The sequence below is a fragment of the Drosophila virilis genome, chromosome 3 (assembly GCF_030788295.1).
Source record: "Drosophila virilis strain 15010-1051.87 chromosome 3, Dvir_AGI_RSII-ME, whole genome shotgun sequence".
NCBI classification, from domain to species: domain Eukaryota; kingdom Metazoa; phylum Arthropoda; class Insecta; order Diptera; family Drosophilidae; genus Drosophila; species Drosophila virilis.
In genome coordinates this window covers 20,386,901-20,412,716 of record NC_091545.1, presented here as the reverse complement: position 1 = coordinate 20,412,716, position 25,816 = coordinate 20,386,901, and the positions used below count along the sequence as shown (strand labels likewise).

Below are 25,816 nucleotides of genomic sequence, written 5' to 3'. Positions count from 1 at the left end.
CGTAATATTTGCAAACTTTAAACTAAAATTGGTCTCAAAATCCTTTCACTCAATTTCGGTTTATGTGGAAAAAGTTGAGTTTAAACGGAAATTGAATTAAGAAGCAATTTAAACTTAAGCCAACATTTTTTGCTGCCAAATTTGAGCTGGATAACTAAAATACTTTCTGAAATATGCTACTGAGAAACTTTAGAACTATGCTTAGTTTGAAATAAAGTTGAAAAGTATCATGCCTAATTAGTAACTTTTAATTGATAACAACTTTAAGCCGGGCTGTTGAGCATTTATTTAAGCATCGAACCGAGCGAAATGTCGCAGGAAGCATTCAACTATTATAAAATTCAATTGTTGTTTCGCAGAATAAAAGAAGACAATGCCAGGAGACTGACAGTGTGACAGAGAAATCTATAGACGGACAGACAGATGTTGATAAGTATACATATGCAGACATGCAGACCTGTCAGTTCTCCTCGTTAGGCAGGCTGTCTGCCATTTGGAAAATTACTCATTTTTATGCATATGCGCCCCGGGGACCCATCCCCTTGCCGTTGGCCCCTTTTGGTGAGATGGTGAAGCAAATGACACTCAAAGTTCAACACTGCCATCGTGTCCTTGGCATTTCATTTTAGCCATGGCTTGCGTTTTGGTTATTACTGGCTTGGCGAGGCCATATCAACTCTCTCAGTGCACACATGAATGTACGAATAATTCTCAATAGTAGTTGTTTTTCTGTTTTTTCTTTTTCTGATTTTTTTTTTTGCTTAGTCGTGCGGCGAAACGCATCGCATCGCCTTCAGGCAGACAGTTAGACAGTTGGAAAGCTTATGCCATGTCATGGAGCATTTAACCCAAAACTACCAGCTGACAGTCAAATTCAAATGTTGAGCTCTCTCAATGCATTCCGTGCATGCTTTGATGTCATCTAAACTTGTCTTCTAGTCGATTTCAATCATCAACTTTGGGAACTTAACAAGTAAGTGTCGACAAATAGATACCCAGTTCTCAGTGGTGAAACGGAATTGAATTGAGACTTTAGTCGAAAAGTATTTAAAGAGAATATTTCTTGAGAAATCTTTGGGTAGTCTTTAGCTAGCTTTAATAATCGAAATGGAATGCAAATTTGATCAACTTCTTCTTAAAGCTACTTTCTTCTGTCTGATACACCTTTTTAATGCAGTGTACAGGGTATACAAATGAAATTATGACACGAACTTTAATGGACTTGAAAACTTTACAAGTGATGGATTATCAGAAAACTTTTAGCCATACTTTTAATCACATACTTGGTGGCATGCGGCAAGCACATGATAAAGAAATTTATATGCAGCCGCAATATTTGGTTTTACGCTGACATAATTAATTTTAAATTGTTATACAACTTGACTTGCTATTGCCAGAGCAATTGAATGCGTTGTTTACTTTGATTAAAAGCGAATTTAATAATAATTTATTCAGCAAATATGGAAATAAAAGTCTAAAAATGAAGTCAAACAAATTTGTTAGCTTATAATTGGCCGGCTACTCACAGCGTGCAGTAGCCGTAATTGCTTTCCATATTCAAATTATATTCGAGAGATTTGGAGCCATAACAAAACACGCACAGACACAAATCCTCAACGACCACAACGACAACAACAGCATAAAAAGCACAAAGTCCATTGTGCGGCAAGTTTTGGTTTGATGCGTTTACATATTTGCCCAGACTTAGTCTCGAGTTCCCCGTTTGCCGTCTCTGCATGCCTCGTTGAACCTTGGCCAAAAATGGCCGTGTAATTTGTATGAAATTCGCCTTTAGACTCGAGAACTCTAAGTGCTCCGGTGATGGCAAACATTTCAAATTTCGAATGGAAGAAAAGAAATATATATATATATATATACATAAGATAGATGGGAAACAACAGAATAGAGCACTCGCTCACATAGGCTGGATTGTTGCCTTATTTACATTTGGCTCGAAGTCTTTTTGTTGCGTTTGTTGGCAAGAGGCGTGTGAGAAGGGGGCGGCGGCGGTCTATTCGGGTCACTCAATAGCATGCCCCTGGCCGTAAATTCATGCAAAAACAATCTTATTAATGGCTATAAGGGCCACCCCGCATGCCCGCACACAGATTGTGTTAATAATGTTTAACTGCGATTTTTATACGCGTTTTCTATATTTTTGCTGTTCGCCTTTTTTGTGACTATTGTTGTTGCTATTGTTGTTATCAGCGCCTGGATTTCCTGTTGCTGTCTGCTGTTGTTTGCCAATTTTAGCCATTTAGTTTGATTTCAGTGTTATCTTTATGTGCTCCCGCTTATCGTTCTACCATATATACCCAGTAATGGGCTTAGCCCCATGGCCCAAGGGCCTAACAGTGGGCACGACATTTATCACAAAATACGAGAGCCCCCGAGCTCAGTTTGCTCAAATCGCATCAACTCTGACAAGTAGTTGCTGTCACGCGAGGGTATTACAATTCATGTACACACTTTGGCGCAGCAAGGTGCTCTATGAGCTACAAATTTATGTTAAATTATAATTAATATAGTAATTATTTAGTACATCCAATTAAAAATGCAGCTTAAATAAATCTAGAACTACTTAATTGATTTTGCCAATCAAATATTGTTTGCAGCATATTAAGATTTCGGCATTTACTTAAATAAGCTTAGGGTATTTGCACTTCATTGATTTTTTTTTGGTCGCATTATATTTATTATTATTGTTTTATTTGAATGCTCTCGAATTTTGTATACAATTTATGAAGTATATCATAAAAATTAAATGCATATACTGAGTCACTCAGATGTTTAACGACTTGGCCTCAGCGCCAGTGCATTGTGCGCTTAAATGGAAATAAATTCTCTAATTAGTTGTTGAGCACATAAATCAGCAAATAAATATTCCGGCCACACATGTGTATATATATGTATATATAATATATGTGTATGCATATGTGTATAGATACTTGTCGATGAATAATGCTCGAAATTTCAACAATTTGCAAAGTGGTCGTCGCTGTTGGCATGAGCAATAATTTTAAGTGGTTGCTGTTGCGTATTTTAATTAAATATTTTTTTGTTTCCAATCGAGACGATTGGATATCATGACATTTACACTAAACACATGTTTACATTTCAGTCTCTCAATTGCCCATCTGTCTGTCCGTCTGCCTGTCAGTCTGTCCGTCCGTTTGTTTGTTTTTTCCATCCATCAGCTGTTCGGTAATTTCTTTGATGCGTGGCAAAACTTTCGCAGCTAGAAAAACTATCGCAAGCAAAACTTTGTAATTAATTATCATAAAAATAGCCAAGTTGATTAGTACAAAATGCTAAGAGGCGTGTGCTGCCCATCATCATCATCATCATCATCCGAAACAACATCGTCATCATCATCATTCTCAACAGCCAGCTGAGCATTGATCATACACAAGAGCAGTAGCTGGCAACTTTGGACTGAGCTACTGGCATCATTAGTGGAATTTATAGCCAAGTTAATGGCATAGTTCTCTCGAGTAGCTGTGTGTGTGTGTGTGTGTGTGGGAAACAGCTTAAAAACTAGTTAAGGGCTGGTTGGTTGTGGCTGAGCTACTTTTTGTTATATACATTTTTCAGCTGTAAGCAACGAAACTCGCACGAGTCCTACACGCAAGCATTGTTCTACAACAAATGGTATAAAGTTGAATAAAATTAAATAGAAAGTGCTCTTGACTTGAATACGCAGAAATGTTGCAAAAACAACAACAATGTGCAGACTATTTATATGCCTCATAGTTGATTCATTTAAATGAATTCTATAGAATTTCAGTTTGTAATTAAAACACAAATGCCTTTTGACAAAGGAAATTAATTTTCTTGTGCTATTGCACGTGTGAAATTAATTTAACAGAACTTCAGCTTTCGAATCGTTGCATACGAATCCTAACTAAATTATAATGGGATAAGCCCAACCAGAAAATAGAAAATACAAATGAGAATAACAAATGGAACTGTTGGCCCTCTTCCATTAAATCTGATGTTAGGGAGGGTCATCCTGACAGCCGTTTCATCTTGTGACAGGCAGGCAGGCAGGCAGGCATGTGCGCCAAAAAGTAGGCAATATATGTTGTACTTATAACTGATGAAGAAGAAGCGCCAGATGCCATCTATTCAATAAATGTTTCACCTAAAAATTAATGATGAAAAAAAAACAGCACAGTAAGCTGCCATTAATGTGAGTGGTGTTTGGACTACCAAACGCCTGGCTTCATTATAACCCAGCCCAGCTGAGAGATAAATTGTTCTGAAAAAATGGTGACAAATGCATCAAAATTAAAATTACCAAGTGCCGCAGCAGACGCCGCCCGAAGGACGCGTCAAGGAGCTGACGCGAATCGACGGGATGACACACTCAAGCTGCTTTGTGCTGCCTTGTTAGTAATGATAATGTGTAGGATAAGCGAGCCGATGCCGATGATGATAATGACGACGACGACGATGATGATGACGAGCTTGATAATGATATTGATGATGTTTATGGCTCGAGTAGTTGCCGCCTTTGTTGTGGCCCCTTGTCTGTCGGGCAATCGCATAATATAAAATTCTTAGCTGGCATTTTTTACGGAATTTCCCATTTTCGCAGTTCGTTTTGTGCAGCGGCTGCCCCGTGGCCATTTGTTGCCAACCTGCGGATCTAGCCCCGATTTCGGGCAAACGTTTTGCACACTTCCGCCTATTAATTTATCAAAGCTATTATGTTTTTCCTGACCCCGCGGCGCACAACAATTTTTGACATTCCTTCATGTTGTGGATTCTAATGCCAAAAAGCAAGAAATGAGATGAGAATCACAACAATTTTTGCAACGTCTCGCCCTTCTATTGGGTTGACAGCTAATAAAATTGAATTGACTTACAGAAATTAAAATTGTTGACTGTGGAAATTAACTGCCCTCATTTGCAATTGATGATGCGACAGCCTTTGCCGCTTGCCACAAAACAAAAGTCGTATTAAAGTGTTGTTGTTTGTGCCAAACATCTCCCAAAACTGCAGAATACCAACTGACGTTAACCAAAATCCAATTCGCATACGCATTTGCATTTACATGAAGGACGCACCGTCAGCAATATCACTCGACCTGATTATGATTAAAGAGCATGGGGCACAAAGTCTACTTAGTTGTTCATGTGTTGTGTTCATGTGCCAGTTGCAAACTTTGAAACTTCTATGAAAAGGCAGCTTTCATAGAAACCATATTCTAATTAGCTCTGGAAAATTATCAAACAGTTTTTCAGGGCTAAATTAATGTGGTCATGAAACGGAAATTGAAATTCTCAGAAGCTTTGCAGTGAAAGCAACTAGAACTTCTGTCTATTGAAAGTATTTTTCATTTTTTTTTCTTCAGTTAACTGGAATTATCTAAGGGTTGGTTTATGCTCATTCAGCATAGAGTATTGTCTAATATTTGGCTTTGTAGTTTCACTTAAAAACAACAAAATAATAAAATTATGCGCAATTCTGTAATAAACACTACATGTGCAACAACGAGAGAAATTCCTTAACTATCTAAACATCAAACATTTTTAAAATGCATTTTGTGGTTTTGCATTTTGTAGAAATTGTTGTTTAAAATATAAAACTTTATGCATATATAACATATATGGACTAAACTTGAGATACTATATAAAATCATCAGCTTTGAATGCAAAAGATATTATGTTTAATTGTCAGTAATTTATTTATATACTCTTTAGCTTTTTTCTGACAAATCATGAACGACATTCACACAATTTCGAGCTGTGCTCAGTCTAAGAACTATCAAATAATCTTATTATACAGCAAATTATATCATCTGGCGTGAAGACAATTGCTGATTTGTTCTGACGCCATCGCCGTGACCTTTGCAACTGTAGTTATATAAATTGCCCTTAGACAATGTATATAAACTCGAAAACCCTAATGCCACACTTTTACTTCCGGCTTGTCGCATTTTGCTGCCACATTGTTTTTAATAAAGCCAGCGCCAGCCTCCACCCTCCCTGTTGCCCCTAGCGCTGGCAGACGGGGAACAGTGTGTATATAAGGGCAAGTGAGAAGGCAAATAAAATAGATGCCAGTCAAGGCAACAGTTTAATCCATTGGGACAAAGGCGAAACAAAAGCGCAATGCACAGCGGTGCGTGCGATCTAGAGTGGTGCGAAGCGGGGCGGGGCGGAGCAGGGGGGAAGAAAACAAAGTTTGTTTCAAATTCCAACTAAGAACTAATTCCGTTCAAAGAAACTTTTGCATTTTATACAAATCTAATGCAAGTTGTATACTGATTTTTCATTGCGCTTCTTTCTTTTTAGAGTCCATGCAATTAGCAATGAGCCACATATTACAGGAAACTTTTTGAATGCGAAAAACATTAAAGATACAGATAAACTTGAGACGTGACTGCGCCCAGACGACGGATATGGCTGCTTAAGTGGCTCACTTCCGGTGAATCCGGACAGGAATAAGCAACAACAACCAACTCGAGCACAGACGCAGTTATAGCCTTGGCCGCATCCACAGCCAGCTCGGCCAGCTTAATCTCAATCTACAACTGAAAAGCGACTCATTAGGTATCCAAACAAAGTCCTTAAGCATGGCCAATGTAAGCAACGAGACGGTTAATGCTTGGCTGGTCTCGGTCAGCACTCAGTTGCCGCATGTACTGGGCATAGATGTGGGCGTCAATTGGAGCAGCAGCAGCACGACCAGCACCACAACAATGGCCATACCCAGCAGCAGCATGGGCACCACCACCACGGCAAGCACGGTGAGCAGCCTGTCCAGCGATGCGAATACGGACGCGGCCGCAGATGCTGATAAATCGGGCATTATACACAATCAGTTCGTGCAGATCTTTTTCTATGTACTGTACACCACAGTGTTTGTTCTGGGCGTATTTGGCAATGTGCTTGTCTGCTATGTGGTGCTCAGGAATCGTGCCATGCAAACGGTAACCAATATATTCATTACCAATCTGGCGCTATCCGACATTTTGCTTTGTGTGCTGGCCGTGCCCTTTACGCCATTGTACACATTTATGGGTCGCTGGGCATTTGGGCGCACTCTGTGCCATCTGGTCTCCTTTGCCCAGGGCTGCAGCATATATATATCGACGCTGACGCTGACCTCGATTGCAATCGATCGCTATTTTGTGATCATATATCCGTTCCATCCGCGCATGAAACTCTCCACATGCATTGGCATCATCGTGAGCATTTGGGTGATCGCACTGCTGGCAACTGTGCCCTACGGCATGTACATGAAGATGACCAACGAGGTGATGGATAACACCACCCAGCTGGTTGGCGCCAATCAGACAAGCAGCAGCCGGTATGGCAATTATGGCCTTGCCACGCCCGACGCCACATCGGCTGCCCAGGCCTACATGCAGGTCATGACCGACGGCGTCACTGTCTGCGAGGAGAACTGGCCATCGGAGCATTATCGCAAGGTGTTTGGTGCCATAACCACGACGCTGCAGTTTGTCTTACCATTTTTCATCATATCCATTTGCTATGTATGGATCTCGGTCAAGTTGAATCAGCGTGCCAGAGCCAAGCCGGGCTCAAAGTCGTCGCGACGCGAGGAGGCGGATCGGGATCGCAAGAAGCGCACGAATCGCATGCTTATCGCAATGGTGGCAGTCTTTGGCCTCAGCTGGTTGCCCATCAATTTGGTGAACATTTTTGATGACTTCGATGATAAGTCCAACGAGTGGCGCCTCTATATGCTGTTCTTCTTTGTGGCCCACTCGATTGCCATGAGCTCCACCTGCTACAATCCCTTTCTGTATGCCTGGCTGAATGAGAACTTCCGCAAGGAATTCAAGCACGTGCTGCCCTGCTTCAATCCATCCAACAACAACATCATCAACATCACCAGAGGCTACAATCGCAGTGATCGCAACACCTGCGGCCCGCGTCTGCATCATGGCAATGGCGAGGGCGGCGCCGGTGGCAGTCTTGATGCTGATGATCAGGACGATAATGGCATCACACAGGAGACCTGCCTGCCCAAGGAGAAGCTGCTCATCATACCGCGCGAGCCCACCTATGGCAATGGCAACGGTGCCGTCTCCCCAATACTCAGTGGGCGTGGCATCAATGCAGCCCTCCTGCATGCCAGCCAGCCGCAGCAGCAACAGCAACAAGTCCAGCAGCAGCAAGTGGAGCTCACAAGACGCATACGCCGACGCACAGACGACGACACCGATTTTATAGACTCCGGCGATGAGCAGACGGTGGAGGTGCGCTTCAGCGAGACGCCGTTTGTCAGCTCCGACAATACGACGGGCATCAGCATGCTGGAGACGAGCGAGAGCCAGTTCCAGGACTCAGGAGAGCTGCCCGAATTGAGCGCTGTTGTGGTTGGAGATGCCTCCAGGCGATGTAACTGAGACAGGGTGAGTACCACGAAAGAGTTTTTGTTATGCAAACAATTGAAGGAAACTTTGGGAATGGGTCTGTCAAAAGACATTTCTCAAGTGATATGCAAAATATTTAAAAGTGTTTATGACTAATGCACTTTATGGATAAATGCCACTCAAAATCAATTTCACATAATTCGTCTGTATCAAAATTGAAAAAGCAGCAGCATAATTTATTCAGAGCGAAAGAAATGTCGAAAATTTGTGCCATATCATCATATGATGGCATCATGGAAAATTTAGCTCACCACAAAAAAGAAATCAGCGCAAATATTTCGATGATGCAATCTATTTTCTGACAAAGCGTTGCTCCATAAAACTAGGTTAGGAACCTGCATGAGTTTCATGAGATTTGCAGTACCACAAAGCGCTCTTCATCAAGCATGGAGGGGTTGGGGCTTTGAGGTTCGGCTTATGGCGCACAGAAGCCAAGCAAAGCAGAACAGCATTTGGCATGAGTTCCTTATGCTTTTTGTGCTGGCAAATTTCATTTGCTGAGCTCTAACTTGGTTGCAGTCGACGATGGTACGAGTATTTCCAACCAACTCAAGGTAATAAATCAACAGTGAGTGCGAAAGTAACTGCCACTGTTGGAACTTATCGCAAGTCATTGCACAAATCTAGTCCAGCAGCAGAAAAATTAATTATATTTGAAGAACAAAAGCATACATATAAATTATGAATGTGTCGAAGTTGCAAATAAAATAAACCAAATTGAATTGTTTTTACCATAAACCGAACTAATAAACAAATGAGTTGATTCAAATTCATGCAAAAAGCACACTTAAACGAATTAAATTCTTTGAAAAAATGAATTCAAATAAAAATGTTGAGGAAGATGCATAACATGCATCTATTTCAAGTGTAAGAAATTCAAGAATATTTACAAGAAGGATTTTACTTGAAATATGCTAATAAAATTTGGCATTACATTTAGAATTTTATTTGTACTTTCAAAAAGTTAACAGAAAGACGGTAACGTGACAAATTGAAAGTGCATTAGATATTCGTCGAAGATAAGCGTACATGTCCTTCTCCTTTTAGATTGTGAATCCTAATCTACATTTAAAAGTCAAAGTAAGAGCTCGACAGAGACAGCTTGAAAAAGACTTGCAATCGATTAGAAAAATATGTTAAAGGTGCCGACCCTTTGGGTCAGGTGTTCTCCACAATATGCTGTTTACCATAAACAACAAGTGGAGCAAAATTTACAGTCACAACAGCAAAAACAACAACATGTAAACAAATAACCAACTGCAGTAGTCAGATAAATGGCTTGGATAATGGTCAACAGCCGGTGGACAAGATAAGGCGAACTCTCCCATAAACATAAAGCTTTGACGCAGTATAATTTACATTTGGCTTATTTATTTATAATTTTTATGGAAAGCACATTATGGTGCTATCTGTCTGTGTCTGGGACTGGATCTCTGTTAGAGCAGCGGCATACTTGAACCGAAATGGCCAGTCATAAAATATATAAATAGCGCTGGCATTGAAATTCTATTTGATTAAAAGATGATTTACCGTATTAAGAGGCCATGAGAGTCCGTGGCGGAAGCAACAAATTTTGATAAATTGCATAAAATCTATATCCACAAATAGAACTACGTAGTACTAGCAGATGTTCTAGATAGAATTATATAGAATAAGATGATCTTTGTGCTGGTATGTTAGCAGCTTAAAACTAAAAACATATTTATTTATTATTCACGAAATGCGGTATAAGGGTATTCTATTGGAAGTATAAATATTCTCGATCCATCTGTCTTTTAAAGATATCCTTTTAAAACTTAATAGAAATACGATTTTTTTGAGATCCCGAAATAAAAGTTCCTTTCAATTCAAATTCAACCGTAAAAGTTGTGGAAAACTCAGCAAAAACCAACCGGAAATGATGTTCAGCTGTTTTCAGCCTTTTTTCCATTCGACAGCAGTCCGCTTGTCTGGCAGCCTTTACAAATATATTCCTTAGCATTTGTATACGTTCACTCACTCATTATCTAGATACATACATACATAAATTCAGATAACTTGTTGTTGTTGTTGCTGTTTACATTTTGGCCATGTTTGCGGCTGGCTTTGAAGCCAGACCGAGCTAAACATATGAGCGCAATTCCGAGATGTCCGAGAGGCCTTTAATTTATGAATAATTCAGTGCGGTCGTTAGTGGCACACACTATGCTGTTCAGTTCCTAATTACCCGCTGGCATGCGGGCCGCCATTATGGGTCACGTGGGTGGTGTGAGCGCTAGGTCCGGTAAATAAGCTGAATGCACGGCTTGCGTTGGACGGAAGTGGGTTGGCAGTGGGTTTAACGTATATACGAAACGAAAAAAAAAAGAAGCATTCCTTGAATGCTTGTGCTCAGTATCTCTGCTCCCTAAACAGACGCTTTGAATTATGGAATCACGATGGTGGTGACTGAACGGTAAGTGATATAGTTGATGGTCCCTGCTCGGGCGCCAGCACATTTGATGCATTATGCATGAGAACTGCAACTGGAATTGCAAACGGCAATTGTCGGACTTGCAGACAAAGTCAGCGAAGTTTGCACTCGTAGTGGGTGCTCTTAAAGGAACAGCAATGGGTCCATCATGGACGGAGGCGGGGGGCTGACAGCGGACGCACCCCTTTGTGTGGCGTCCCTGTAAACAAGTTTGCCAGCGAGTTAGTGCGAAACTTTTTACAACTAAATTGTATTTTGTTGTTTGCTGTCTGGTTTCTGCGAATGGCAAATGGCCCAGAACTTGCCTCGGCCTGATGGAGCAGGATGCGCTGTGGGGGGTATATTGGACAAGCTGACTCTATAGAATGCTAACTTTACAATTGCATATCAAGCGATTCTTTTTTTTTTTTTTAGCTGTTTCTGTTGCCAGTTTGTTAGTTTTAAAATGCCATCATTTTTGTGCCGCACAATGCGGTGGCTTCTGCTGCCTCTGATAAGCTTCGTTGGCCAACTTTTCACACAAAATTTGTAAGCCGAGGCCCATCATTTACTGAAAAAGTTCTGGCATCTCTATATCATGTAATCAATTTTGCAACAATTTCGAATATTCACCGCACTAAGTTTGCAATACTGAAATGCCAGAGCGAGCCGCAGTCCCTTTTGATAATAAACTCGGATATTTTGTGTCAAGCAATGCTTTATGCAATCACAAAGTTTGTTTGCAGTATTGAACATGGGACTGCCCGCAAAATAGCTCCAAATACCAATTCCATTAACGTTAATAGAAATGAAAGGAAGGCATAAATTTTTTTTTAACAAATAGTTGGAAGCAAGACTCAAGTCCGGAATTCCAAGTATGCAACGGAACAAACTTTGTATAAAAAATGTTTGATTAAAAATAAAAGTACTTTTGAGCCCAAGGCATAGATTACCTTGGCCCCTTTCATTGCATGTATTCGACCACATATGCTAGATGAAATTCGTGGACAGGGATTAAATATAGCCCGCAGCTTGTATATGAAAATATTTACAGCTTGCAATATTTTCAGTACATTGGGCATATAAAGGTTTAACTGGTTTTTTGTGTTTGCAGCTCTAGTTAACTATATTGAACTGCTTTAATTTTGTTCTAGAAGCGAATTGCGTTTGCATTTCCAATGCCAATCAATCACACTAAAAGCGCACAATTGCGTTGTAAAATCTAAAGAGCCTGATTAAACCAATACTAAATTGTTGCATATAAAACTCGAACATAATGCTCCGCGCTCCTCCTTTTTCAAGAGAGGCAAATGTTTCAGTCGTTATTGTTGTCTTTGTGTGTTGTGTGTGGATTTAATGGCTACAATAAGAAGGTCTTTAGCTGCTTGAGGTTCACATACACATAAATATACACACGCACACACGAGCACATGTAGAGCATAAGATGTTTTCGATATGTACTTACAGTCAACGTAAAATGTTTTGGCCATAAAAAAAATGATTGCCGTGCTTTCATTTTTGTATTCGCGCGATTTTAGCAGTTCTTAAATTCGGTTTTGACGTGTCATGAAACATGTGTTTCATTTGCGACTAGCGGGTCACGGGGCAAGAGTTGGGGAGACGGCTTGATGATACGCATTTATATTTTATAACCTCACCATCAATATGTGTATTAGCCCAACGGATTCATGTTGACGGCAGCTGGTGCATAAGCCAACTTGACTGACAGTCAGACAGTCTGGCAGTTGGGAGGAAATAAAAGCGATTAATGAAGTTCCCAGCGCCAAATGGCAAGTCTCTAATTGACGTTTGGAATCGGTTGTCCCTTATGTGGGCGCCTGCAGGGAGCTATTCAGCTGCTCTAATCGATAGCGGAGCAACTGATTCCGAGATTAAGAACTACGCCCTTTGACCGACAGATTGGCATTTAAATTATCGTACTAACTAAATACAGCAACTCGGGACTTCAATTGGTGGTGGCATTTTGGGTACTCTATAACATTTTTTTAGATATATAAATAAATAAACAAGATATAATAAATTGTCCACAATTGTTTCATATTATTTAACATTTATAGTGGACTTCGTGGAAAAAGAGAGGGAAAGAGAGAGAGAGAGACGCAAATTTCTTACTTACTGTCTTACTTAAATTCATAAGAATCGCGTAGAAGAGATATTTTTAAAAATGATGAGGACTTAGTGTCCGATTTTTCAGGTGGATATTTCGATAAGTGAGGTACGCAAAGGCGAAATTTTATTTATATGGCTAGCCCATTAGCGAAAAAACGCCTCTGTATTGCTATAATTGGCTGCTTTTGTAAGGGTATTATTAAATAAAAATGCAATTACCGTTTTACACATTATCAAAGGGCGTGCGCGAAAAGTCAGTTTAGTAATGTAAAACTCAACACGTTCCATGTTCGCACATGTGGGTGGGCGTGTGTGTGTGTGAATGTGTGGAATGTACTTATATCCACATGGCTCTATTTTTATTCCCGTTGCCCGTGTCTAATCAGCCTAATGTGTGGGGCAAAAAAGAAAAACAACATTTTCATTAGAGCTGCGTTGCTTCTCTGCCAACATACCCGATTCCTCCTTGGCCAACGCACTGCCTGGCCAATTAAGCAATTACGTTAACAAGCTTTTATTATGTTGCATGGGCAACGAGCGAAACGACCAACAATAGCAATGCCTGACCATTGCCAGGAAGTTAGCAAAGGTGTTGAGCAAACAATTAAAAGGAATTGCAGAATAACCACAATGATAGCAAGCTGTTAATCCGTCAGAGATGTAAAATGGTCAGGATTAGGTGACAATTTCAATTCCCAATGGATTTCCAATCAAATATTGGCGCTGCCACAACTTGTAAGCCGCATGCTTAGGTAAAGTTCAATACCTATATTAAACAATAAATACAATCACAAAGCACCTGATAAATAATACACACAATTTATCGAATTAAGCTTCTCTATAAGGGACGTAATTTTTTAAGCCACAAAGCCGGACTCCCAGCGATTGGGGGTTGAAAAAACTTTGGGCATACATCAAAATAAAATGGATGGTCATAAATTGTATTCAAATAAATGCGGGGCTACCCCAAAAGTTTACCCAGCAACAACGAGTATATGATAAATAAATCATAAAAATAACGCCAAAATGCAATAAATATGGGAATGTGTTTTCTATACGGATAACACCCTTATTTCTGTCCGGCTTATTCTTATTTTTTACCATGTGGCCAGCGATTACGCTAGCTGAGGTGCTGCTGAGTGGGTTGTCTGCTATGCAAACAAACATTTGGAGCATTTAACTCACTCATCAAAAGTGCTACATGACGACTGTTACCATGCCCGTAAGGCAGCGGAAGCGTTGCCATGCCGGGCACGTAGCTCATAGCAGGGCCAAATTATCATTTGGCTTGGCTGGCAATTCACACTGGGCTGAACATGTATGTTCTGTGAACAAAACACATAAGCGTATTGGTAGCGAATTGCATTTGCAATTGTAGAGAGAAAAGAGTTAACATATATCAAATCATTAAAAGCTCATGAAAGCACCAAGCTAGCTTTAATTAATATTAAGCTCGTCTGATGCTTAACTGTCATTATTATAATGTTGTTTTTTACGAGTTCTCGGATTGTTTCTTATTTCTAAGAAAAGCTCATGAAACTGCGTGAAGTCAACACTGAAAACTCAATCAACAGGGAAGGCTTTTATGAGATTTCAAGCGTAGCTTATCTAATACTTAGCTTCCCATATTAGAAACTTTTATATTTCAAAGAATCTTAGTCTCATTTCCTTTTTTAAAAAAGAGCACATTAAAGTAAATTTTATGACTCTTAAAGCTTACTCCGCCATCTAATATCCTCTGACATTTAATTTACTGTATTTTAATGATATTTTTTGGGAGTAGTATTATATTAAAAGTTCGTTATAATTAATAAATATGTGTATTAGAAATAGCCAAAATACTTTTACAGAATTTGGTTTCATTTTAAGGCCAAGTGTGCAATGTGCCTGACAAAGTTTAATGGGCAGTTGGAGCCGTCCTTGTTATTGATGGAAAATGTCCATAAAAGCGTGCGGCGTTTATGCCCAATTAAATGTGGCAAGAAGTGTCGATGTGAGTTATATATGTGTATATGTGTAGGGCGTGGCATGAGCACTGGCCCCACGTGCCCTCTGTGTCAGCGTCAGGTGTGTGTCAAGACGAATGTGAACACCAAATATTGGTGAGGACGTGCCAGGCTGTGGTGAAAGATGGCCCAGTTAAACAGGAATCAGCACAAATACTAGCTGCTTATATATGTATATAATTAATGAGCCACGCGCTTTTTACCACATACCACACACTATACTACAAGCCACACACCACTGACCACTGAAGAGCTTGCTGGCCAGATTTGGAAGCACATATGAGTAGCATGTTACAATACCGAGGCCATGCTGGCTTCTTCGAGTTACTGCAGTTGTGTTGACAGCCGAGCTTAACGCCACACTTAATATGAGCCGCAGGCATTGGCCAACTTAACAGGCGCTTATGCTGGGTCCGCGATGTTGGCCTTGGTAGATGCGTTTATTAGCAACTTTATTAACAGTTAATTAAATGTTGTGTTTAACGATTCAGGCAGAGAAAGAAGCAGTGGAGAAAGTCAAGAAGAAGACCCGTAGATAAATGCTTGCGGCTTGACTTTTATTAAAGTTGAAAAGCCAATTCTGGTTGTTGCCCAGCTGAGGTTAGCTGAATGCATTGCCTGTTTGCCAGGCAAAGGCCAAGTTAACAATTACAAGTTTAATGAAACGAAAAATGCCTTTAATAATTGCCTGTGCAATAGACCAAAGTGGTTTACAATTTGGGCCTGGCTCAGTTTCTGCCTCAGTTATTTTATGCCACCTACCGTACAGAAAGTTGTTTGTGCCTTCCGAAAGTGTTTGACTGTGAAATTCTTGAAAAATTGTTTTTAATTGCATTTTATTTTGGAAATGTCCATTAAATTCGTTTCATTTGACAGTCCTAAATTGGGTCTTTAATAACACACTTCCAAATTCATTGAAATTTGAGTCTCATTTGAAATAATCTATATGCATAAAAACGTTTGACAATCTCAAGCTCAAATCCAATTTATCTACTTGTAATTTAATATCTGCCTTGTTGTCAGGCAAACAACACCTGACCGAATACAATCATAATACGTATACTTAATGTTAACACAATCCATGCTTGCTGAATACTTAAGAGCGTCTACCACTTTAAGGCGGAGTCGTGGAGTCCTTCAAGGATTTGGCTTTGTCATTGCGTTGCTGTAATAATTATGCAGTGGCGAGTACAAAATGTTCATAAAAAAAATCAGAAAAAATGCCTAGCCCAAAGTAACACAATGTAAACAAGTGTAGCTGCCTCCAGGCACATACACTCGCCGAAAAGTCTAGCTACAAATTTTCAGTTTGATAAAAAATATACAGATTGAATCGAGTGTTGGGCTCAAGAAATAAATTATATGTATGCATTATTTTCTTGCTATTTTGTCACTAGAGCTTTCATGTTTTTTCTGAGTGTATGTTGTTTATTTTTTTTTTTGTCCACACCAGTTTCCTCAAGCGCAGCGCAACGAGGCGTTGTAATTGCGCAGGAGCATGAAACACCTGTCAGCGGTTGGGGCTTTAACTGCTCGGGTTCGGGACTTTGGAGCGCGTCAAAGTTGCCTAGCTGAAGCAATGCTCTTCAGAGGTTGTCAGACCAGGCAACAACAACAACACATTTCAGTGTTTATTTTTTTCAACGTCATTTCTTAATTTATGTGCGAACAGCAAAGAAAGCGCAAAATATGAATGGGAAAAATAAACAAAGACATCTCGACATGGTGGTCATAATTTTAAAGCGTGCTGCACACGATTTTAATCAAACCAGCCGGACTTGGAGACACCCCTTAAAGCGTAATGGAGTCCATGTTTAAAGTAGGCATATCCTTGAAAACTTGAAATCTAGAGAATTATTAATGTGATGCCGGTTGAGGCAGCTTTATGCTTCAAAATCTATGCGAAAGTAGTAAAAACTTTCGCATTGCTAATGCCAGTTGAAAACTTTCGTGTAAGTCGGAAAAACGAAAACTGAGTGGGCAGGTAACGAATCTTGGCAAAGAGCATTACAAAAGCTGTTAAAAATATAACCATGAATGTGCCAGAACGGCAGCTGTGAGCGTTCCCTTTGAGGTACACACAAAAAAAAAAATGCTGGCAGCTGCACGCCTTATAATTTATGGTCCAGGTACATACATAGCTGTGCCTCAAGGTATTACAGTAAAAGAAAAAATGTATAAATAAAAAACTTGGCAAGAAAAATAGTAGTCGACGAGTTAATATCCTGCACACAATGTTGTTGTTCATGTGGATAATAGACAAATCTACTTCGTAGCGTAGGACAAAATCTTTCGCATTCCTCTCAGCGAATTTTACCCATTTGATAGCAGCAACAAAAAATATTGCTTGCCATTAAATTTAATGTAACTTTTTTTGTAACATTCTCTATACACAGACAACAAAAAACTGAAGTAGAGAATTTGTCATTAACGCTTTTTTTTTGGCTGTCCCCGTCGCAATTAAAGCGGCTCTATTCCTTGGCCGAAAGTCAATCACATTAACTCAACAAAAGAGCGCACAAAAAACGTAATCAAAATCGGGCCAAAATCAACAGAAAAGCTGACAAAAAAAAAATTGAACTCACATTATCATTATTTTAATCAGAGTTGGAGCAGCACTACGTGGCGCTGGATTGCGATTGATATCGCCGCCAGACGAGGACCCCAGCCCTGAACCTGATAACTATGCTTTACTGTTATTTCATCTTTAGCATTTTATATATATATATATATATATATGTACTTTATTTTATTTTACGAGCGACAGCTCGTCAACATGTAGACGACCTGTATGTCATTAGGGCTCAGGGGAGTCCAGGTCTGGATTTTGGTTTCCTTTTTTTTTCGATATAGATGTGCGTATTCACACATGAGTGCGAAATAATCATTCATTTTACGAGAGAGCTTTCCTTTTTTTTTTGAGCAAAGTAACACACAACATCAATTCAGAATATGGAAAGACGTTCGATAAAGTGAGGTTTTTTTCATACGCTTAAAGAAACATGAATCGTAGTGGAACTTGAACGAGTGGTAAGACCCCAATAAAAAAGTGTCTTTCAAATATGCCCTATTTTATATGAGCTAATGCAATTGATGTTAAAGTTTATAAAGTTCTCTTTAATCTGAATATTGAAAGATCGATCTTCTTTCTTTTCCTACTAATCGAAAGCTTAACTCAAGCCAATTAAAGTTTCAAGCGAATAAATTAAAAATGTAAGGCCTCAAGTCTACAGTTAAGCTTAAAGCTACCGAAAATGTGCATGTATTTAATTCTTATTATCCAACTTAAGGCTCTAATCGCGACAGGCTGACACTATTATCTGCCCAAAGTAATCGTTGCCTAATCTTAGCTTAACTCAAAAAGTTGTGAATTTCTTTGTGCATTAAATTTGCACAGCTTTCGCCTATTAGAATAGAAATTGCTTTAAATTTAGTTTTTATAGTCTACAAAATGGACTGAAACTTTCGCAATATTTTCAAAAGTCGCCTTCTTGCCCACAAGTGATGAGCATTAATATTATTATTATGTATTATTTGGGCCTGTCTGTCGGCCTACCAATTCCCATTTTCCCACTTCCGGTTGCTTGTTCGATTTGTCGCCGTGCTTTCCTTTTCGCCCTGCCCATTCTACGTGCTTGGCATATCAATCAAATCTTTCCGCAAAATCCCTGGCCGGGTAACTTATACATTATTTAATCGCAGTGAGTGAATTAAAATTAAAATTCTCTGTATTTTTTGAGGCACGAGCTTGGGGCGCAAACTGATCCCGGTCGTTTTCCCTGTCCATATATACATATTAATACGCACTGTGCGCCTGCCGCAAGCAAATTAATTTTATAAACTCTCAAACAAACCGCAGGCGTTCTCTAACTAGGGTACAATAACAGGGGTCAGGGGCAAAAAGATGTGACAATTCCCATAAGTAGCGGGAAAGCTGAAATTATTACAAAAGCGACGTATATAAAATCGAGAATTTAATTTTGTCTATAGCATAATGGGCGCAACCAGAAATTACGAATGCCACTTGAAAATGGACAAAAGGCCACAGAGGCGCACAGGAGGTCAACACTCGGAGCCCTGCTCTGTGTCATCCTTGTGCGATTTCAAGTTAATATTTTGAATAATGCCACATAATTTACACACATAAGCGACTTGGGGCTCTTAAGATTTATGTGCACAAATTATTCAGCGACTGCGACTGCGACAGCGACCAGCTCGGACGAGTAGTTTCCAACGTTCAAGTTACCCGCCACATTGAGCGAAGCATCTTTGATAGCGCCGGGCAAATTGCTCATCATTTCTCTTGGCACGGCAGCCAAATTAAGAGACAGCTTTCATAAGTAATGAAACGCCCAAAAATGCGTAGTTTGAGTCTATTTCGAAGGCGCGTTCTGGTTCAGATATGAAGAGCTAGAAATATTTCAGAATTTTCTTTTCGTTGCTTCGAACTAACTTCCTCTGGCAAGCTTACATTTCAAGAACTCTCTTATCGTAGTTGAACTTAAAAATATATAAGACTAGAAGGCAACCCTTGCCCAGCCCCAAATTTCCTTTACTCGTTGATACTTATTTATATATAAAATGTTTATAAATATTCACTTACCCTTAAGATTCACGCATGATTATTTATTAGCTTTATATTAGTCGAAGGAAAACACTAGAAATTAAAAGAAGTAGAGTGCGAATTAGTGTAAGAGCAGGGAAAAGAAAGGGTAATTAAATGTATTTAATTTAAATCTATCGAGTTGCTCTTTAGACAAAGTCGTGTAGATCATATTTTCGGTTGCCACAGCTGTAATAATTACCTAATAATGCTGTCTTCATACAGGAGTGATAAGCATGTGAAATCTGATACGAATTAATTTCAAGTTGTTTGCGAAATACCCTCAAAAACTCTCATTCCACCGTCGAGTTGAGTGCTCGTGAGCTTGGCGCCTGTTGAAGCCTTTTTGTTTGTCTGTTTTGTTGACAGGCACAGCAAATATTTGCATGCACCCTGTCCAGAATATACATTTATGTAAATACAGTGAAACTGGCCTTTAATGAACTGGCAGCGCGTTTTACAAAAAAACAAATATTTTGAAGCAGCAAAAAAATAACAATAATAGCGGCTGCATAAGTTTATGCTTTGCCCAGAATAATTTAAATGAAGAATATTTTTTAAAGTAAACATGTTTCTAATGGGTTAGCAGATTCTTTTTAAATGTTTCATTTATCTCGAAAGCGTGCTAACGCACATTATTAACTTGTTGGGTGATTCAGTTATCGAGTTTAACTTTTGCAGCTCATGGATGTTGTTATGTACAAACTCATCATTTGGCTGCCTTATGCGCCTTCTGATGTCATTTAAATCTATGGTAATTAATATAGGCAAAATTTAATGAATAAAAATACATCGGCTTACTTTTGGGTCCCTTACAGGCTTTGGCAACGCGTTGTTAACTTCCTGGCAGCGGGCTTTATGCATTTAAAGTGATGTCTATTTAACTCATTAAATTTCATTGAGTTGTCGTTGTTGTGGGCGTGTGTGCTGAATGCTCTCCTTCCCTTAAGTACTTAGCACTTGTAATATTTAAATGCCTTTGCCAGCACTTGTTATAATTATTTTGCTGTGTGCGCATAATTTAAAAATAAAAAGTGATGACAGACTGTGACTCTGGCGGGATTTTAGAGTTTGATAATAACATGAAAAGATGATGTCACAAGGAAAACAAAGTGTTGCCGCTGGTCCACCCTAAAGCCGCCTACTCCTCGCAGCTATGACTTTCAGTTTAAGCGTTATGTTTATGTTCTTGCGTTTCTTGCCTTGCGTTTTTATTTATTTTTGTTTTTTTTTTTTTTTTTTTATTTCGGCTGTTTTCTGCCAGCCTAATTACCAACTCATTTAATTTGGCATTGCGTCTGTTTGCTATACTTAGCATGCGATTCATTAAAAAGAACATTCGCCAGCACGTCCGTAGGTTGTGCATGTCTTGTCTGCATGTGCCATAGAGCCTAAGAGCCTTGGCCAGTTGCCACCAACATGGAAAACAGTTCGTTTCTGTCGGCCTCTAATTGAGACAAGTTAAATACCACTCAGGGCAAGAGACGCAGCGCAGCTAAATGAGATGAGCTGCCTATTAAGACAGTAATTTTTGGCTAGAAAATTGAGTTGACAGGTGGCAAGTGTTGCACAGTGGGCCGAGGTCATAGAAAAAGTTGATGAAGTTAAAGTATCAACAATTCTTTAAGCCAGATATCGTGCTCATGGGCTCATAGGTTGCCCGGCTTCTTTTGTGTTTAGCCGTATGCTCAATGATTTATTTATTGCGCATACGACCCGTGCGCCGAGTAGCTAAATATTTTATTGCCATTATTATTGATTTTGTTGGACGGCCACCGCGCACTTTGTCAACTGCAAACATGAAAACAAATGTTGCTCATAATAAAACTGTAAAAGAGCAAACAAAACAACAAAACAATAAAAAGAAACTTTTAGCACCCAGAATGAGTTGGAGAAAAGTGCTGCAATTAAAATTAATTACATAAACATCAATGTGCCGCTGGCAATTAATGTTCCACCCGAGCAGATGTAGTTCTCCACAACGGACCACAACAAGGCTTCAAGCGGGCGCACGCACACACACACACACACACACACACACACAAAACTTGGTCAACTCTCTCGCCCTCGGCTCGGCTGGGCTGGGCTGGGTTTACTACCAGCCGCAGACCTGCAACCCGCAACCCGCAACCCACAATCCAAGTTGACAATAATGAATACTTAATAAAGTGGCATTAAAGGTAGTTGCCCGGATCCAGTTCCCGGACACTGCACACTTTGTTCTAGGCAACTAAAGGACTGAGAAACATTGAAGGCTCAAGGCGAAGTTTACCTTTGTTTTGGGTCGCAGCTCTGTTTCTCTTATATGTAGTTGTTGCTGGCTAGAAAATTCATTTCATTTCAATTATCAACAATGAAGGCTTAAGTTCGTCTTCATTTTAGCTGTGAGCTGTCATTAAAGATTCTGTCCAAAATGTTGGTGCGGCGTAATTTTAATGAAAATGTATTTTTTTTTTTTTGTAATTTTACACTTTTGCGCTGGGACGAGGAAGAATTCTTTGTGTAAATCATATTGAAATATGAAGAATTCGTCTTTTAACAGATTACTTACAACACCTGATCAATTTGACATTAGGGCAAATTGCAAATTAATAACGAGAGTCGACGCCTAAAATTATGCAATTGTATTTATATTTATGTCTATATCTATTTTGGAATTTGCCTTTGCGTACCTGTCTCCCAGGAATTTACTCATTATCTTTGGCATTTCAATCAATTTTAGCTATCTCACATCAAAAAGGCTAGCACATATGCAAATAGTCAGTGAAGGGCTGAAAATAACAAAATTCAGCCTAGAATTAATAAAAAATTCAAAGCACAAAAATAAATTAAGCTAAATCTTTCATCAGGGTGTTGGCATGTGCGATATTAAATTCTGGATATGCACCTAGGTTTGTGTGAGTGTGTGTGCGCACTTGAACGAGATTGAAAATGAAATTAAAAACACAGGAATGTAATCAAAACACAGCTGAAATGCTCGTGTGTGCTAAAGACGGCAATGTGATGCAATAATCTATATATAGAAACTAGTCTTTTTGTTTGCAAAAGCTCGTACTTTTGTAAAAGGGTTTAACTAAGTTTGTTATATCTTTACTAACAAGGTTTGTGTATAATTAAAACCAGAATTTAATTTAGAGTCTTAAGAGTTGCCAACGAAATATATTTAATATTCATATTCATAACATATGGAAAACAGTTTTTTTTACTTCGTTCAAATGTTTGTTTCTTTTCCACATCGGTTTGACCAGCTTTCGAGTGCAAAGTGATAATTAATTATCGTAAATTTGTTGAAAATATGAAATGTAATTAAAATATTAATAGACACGCCAGCAGAATGTCAATGTCGCGTATACGTTATGCGAGTTTATTATGAATGCGAGTCAAAGAAGAAAAGGAGCGCCCGCACTCGTGACCCTGAATAAGCTGCAACAAGTAGCTAATGCTAATTGCAGCCAGCGGGTGCTGGTCGTCAAGTGTGGGCGTGTCTGTTGGAATTTGTTCATATTTATTTATATTTGCGTTTGTTGCTGCTCATTTGCCTTTTTGCCTTGACAGTGGCGATTAACACGCCATGACATGGCCATCAAGTCGAAGCTGCGTCAGTAAATATGCGCCGCACTGCTCCAGACCTGAACATTTTGGACAGTGAAACATTTGTCAGGCTGTCGCAAATATTGCCAGGAGCAAGGCATTTGCCTCTAAGGCGCTTTGTCCCGCGCTGCCAAGTTGGCGCCATAAGTTGGCAGACAAATTGGCATAAGCTGCTTTAAGAAACACATCTATCTGGGCGTATAACTAGCTCGAAAGAACTGAAACTCGAAAATTAATGTAAACCAATTTGTTGCTTTTGTAAACTCGATACTTGCTAGCATACATATATGATATTGCCAAATTCTGAATTCTAAAGTATTTCTACATATTTTACAGATTTTCGAAACACATTTCTAGGCGCAATTGCTGGTCCTCGACAGTGGCAAGGATATCGACGACAACAAAGTGTAGGGGAATGTGACATAAACTACAAAGCTGAAAGTGCAAAGTTCTAGAGTATGGGCGCATGTTGGCGTGTGGGAGTGGCTGTTAGTCGTACTGTGTGGCACGAAAAGTGCTGATAAATGCCAAATAAAGTGACAACGATGCGAATATTGCCGCGCAGGGACGCCAGGGGGGGAGAGGATGGAGCACAACAGTGCCCCAAGCAATTGGCTGAAGCAGCTTCTCAAATCGCTTGGTATCAAATTTGTAAGTGTGCGTATGTGTGTCTGTCTGTGTGTATGTGTGTGTGTGTATCTAAGTGGGTGTGACTGAGCCGCATCTAGGCAGGCCCCAAAGGCGTTGACAACCAATTCTAAACATATTTTTTTCTTTATTTTTACCGCTTTACATTCGCAGCATTCGCTGCGCCATTTCGCATATTTGCGCAGCCTTGCAGGGAGTCGGGCGAATCCATTAAAACGCCGGCATACTCCATATGGGTCGGCTATATGCGTCACCTCGATTTCAATTTCAAAATTCTGCGTCTAACTGTCGCACAAATGCTTCGCTTCACTCGGTTGTCGTTGGAATTAAATTTGTTGTGCCAATTTTTGGTTCAATTGCGCGGAAAAATGTCAGCACAGCACCGCAACAAAAGGTAAATGGCAGCAAAACAAAAGTAAAATGCTGAAAACCAAAGAAAATAATTTACCCAACTAAAAATAAAAAGAACAAAACTGGCAAACAATATTGTGCCAAATAAAATAAGCCTAAGCTGACATTGATGGGATTTGTGTAGGCAACAGCAAGCCGAGCCAAATATTTGTCGATCGACTGACAGCTGCTGGAAAACAAGTTAAGAGGCAGGAGTCAAATTTTACCAAATTGACGGATGTTTCAAAGTTGTTTGCATAGACATTTTATTGAAATTTAGTTGGTGGCTCAAACCAGAGCTTAGACTATTAGCCGGATGAAGAGTGACAAGTTCTAAGCAAGTGAAATCTAACTTCTTTGTGGCTCAGTTTTCCGGAAAAATTCAATTTCAAAACTGTCTTAAATAAACCGGTCACACTCACGCTTAGGCGAAAAGCAATGCAAGTGAAAATGCTTAGAGATAAAATAATTTGCTAGTCGTTACTTTGATGTGAGTTTCAATATTATAAATTACGTGTTTAAGGCTTGACACTGTTTTATGAAAAAACCAATTAACGTAGATATTTAAGCCGCTTTAGAAAAACCAAATCTGTTCGACACGCTTTCAAAGTGTTTTGACTGTAGAACTTAATTTAGCATAAAAGCAAATGGAAATTTAGTGTAACAAATGCTGGGCATGACGTGAAGCAAGGAGAGAATAACTACAAATAAAAAACAAATAGAGCACACAAAAATAGTAGAGAACCAAAAGTATTCAAAGTCTTGTTGACCCTGAGCCCCACTTTTGAAAGTTTATGTCAGGCGATGTTGCCAGAGGATGACACACTATTATTCTCTCAAATCGTTTTGCTGCAACTCAAGCCATGTGCTATCCTGTAAATTAAGCTTTCAAAAAAATGTCAGCGATTTTTGTGTACTTTTGGTTTGTCATATATAAAAAGTTGCACTGCGTATACGTAATATCTGTTAGTTGGTCTACGAAAAAAAAAAGAAAACAAATAAATGAAATATAGTAAAAGTAGAGACAAGTTAAAATGCAACAAGATAAATGTTGACACATCAAATGTTTTTTGTGGTTCACCTCAATATGAACAAAAAAATATATATACATGTATATATATATATATATATATATATTTGAATATAAATATAATACTCAAAAGCACAAGCTGTGTGGTAAGACAGGTGGAAAAACGAGGCGCAATTTTAAATTGCAATCTTATTTGTCACTTAAGCAGGGGTTTCAACTGAATTCTGAAACGGCACAAAACACTAAATTGAATTTAAATTCTAATGACAACAACTTAAAGAAAAAACATAAGGCCAAATAAATATTAATTGTAGGCTTAAAGGAAAATGTTAAAGGCACTGAATGTTTAATAGAATCTTAAGTATATGTAATTAAAGAACTAATTTGTAAGGTGTGTGTTAAATTATAATCAATAAACTCATTTAAGACAGTTTTTCAAATGCAAAAGAGCAAACGAATACGAACGAATGAAATGCAACTAAGTTAATGACAAAATACGATATCAAATATACAATTTGTCTAGAAATTATATGTAGTAAAATCTATGTGAAAGACTCATAAGTAAAAGGTCGC

The 25,816-nt window shown here is 39.1% G+C and overlaps 1 protein-coding gene across 2 annotated transcripts in view; it reads left to right on the top strand.

Annotated features, from left to right (window-relative positions):
• Positions 1 to 25,242, top strand: part of sNPF-R (short neuropeptide F receptor) — a 31,980-nt gene extending 6,738 nt beyond the window's left edge. Inside the window, exons 2-4 of one of the 2 annotated variants that reach the window (XR_001450436.3) lie at positions 6,304 to 8,393; positions 23,512 to 23,826; positions 23,977 to 25,242. Coding sequence is in view for 1 of the 2 variants with exons in the window: in XM_002048003.4 (XP_002048039.1) it covers positions 6,585 to 8,387 (1,803 nt within the window). In the remaining variant the exon portion in view is untranslated. Of the gene's footprint in view, positions 1 to 6,303; positions 8,394 to 23,511 lie in introns of both variants that reach the window. The other variant, XM_002048003.4, reaches the window with a different exon arrangement.
• The last annotated feature ends 574 nt before the right edge of the window (positions 25,243 to 25,816 follow it).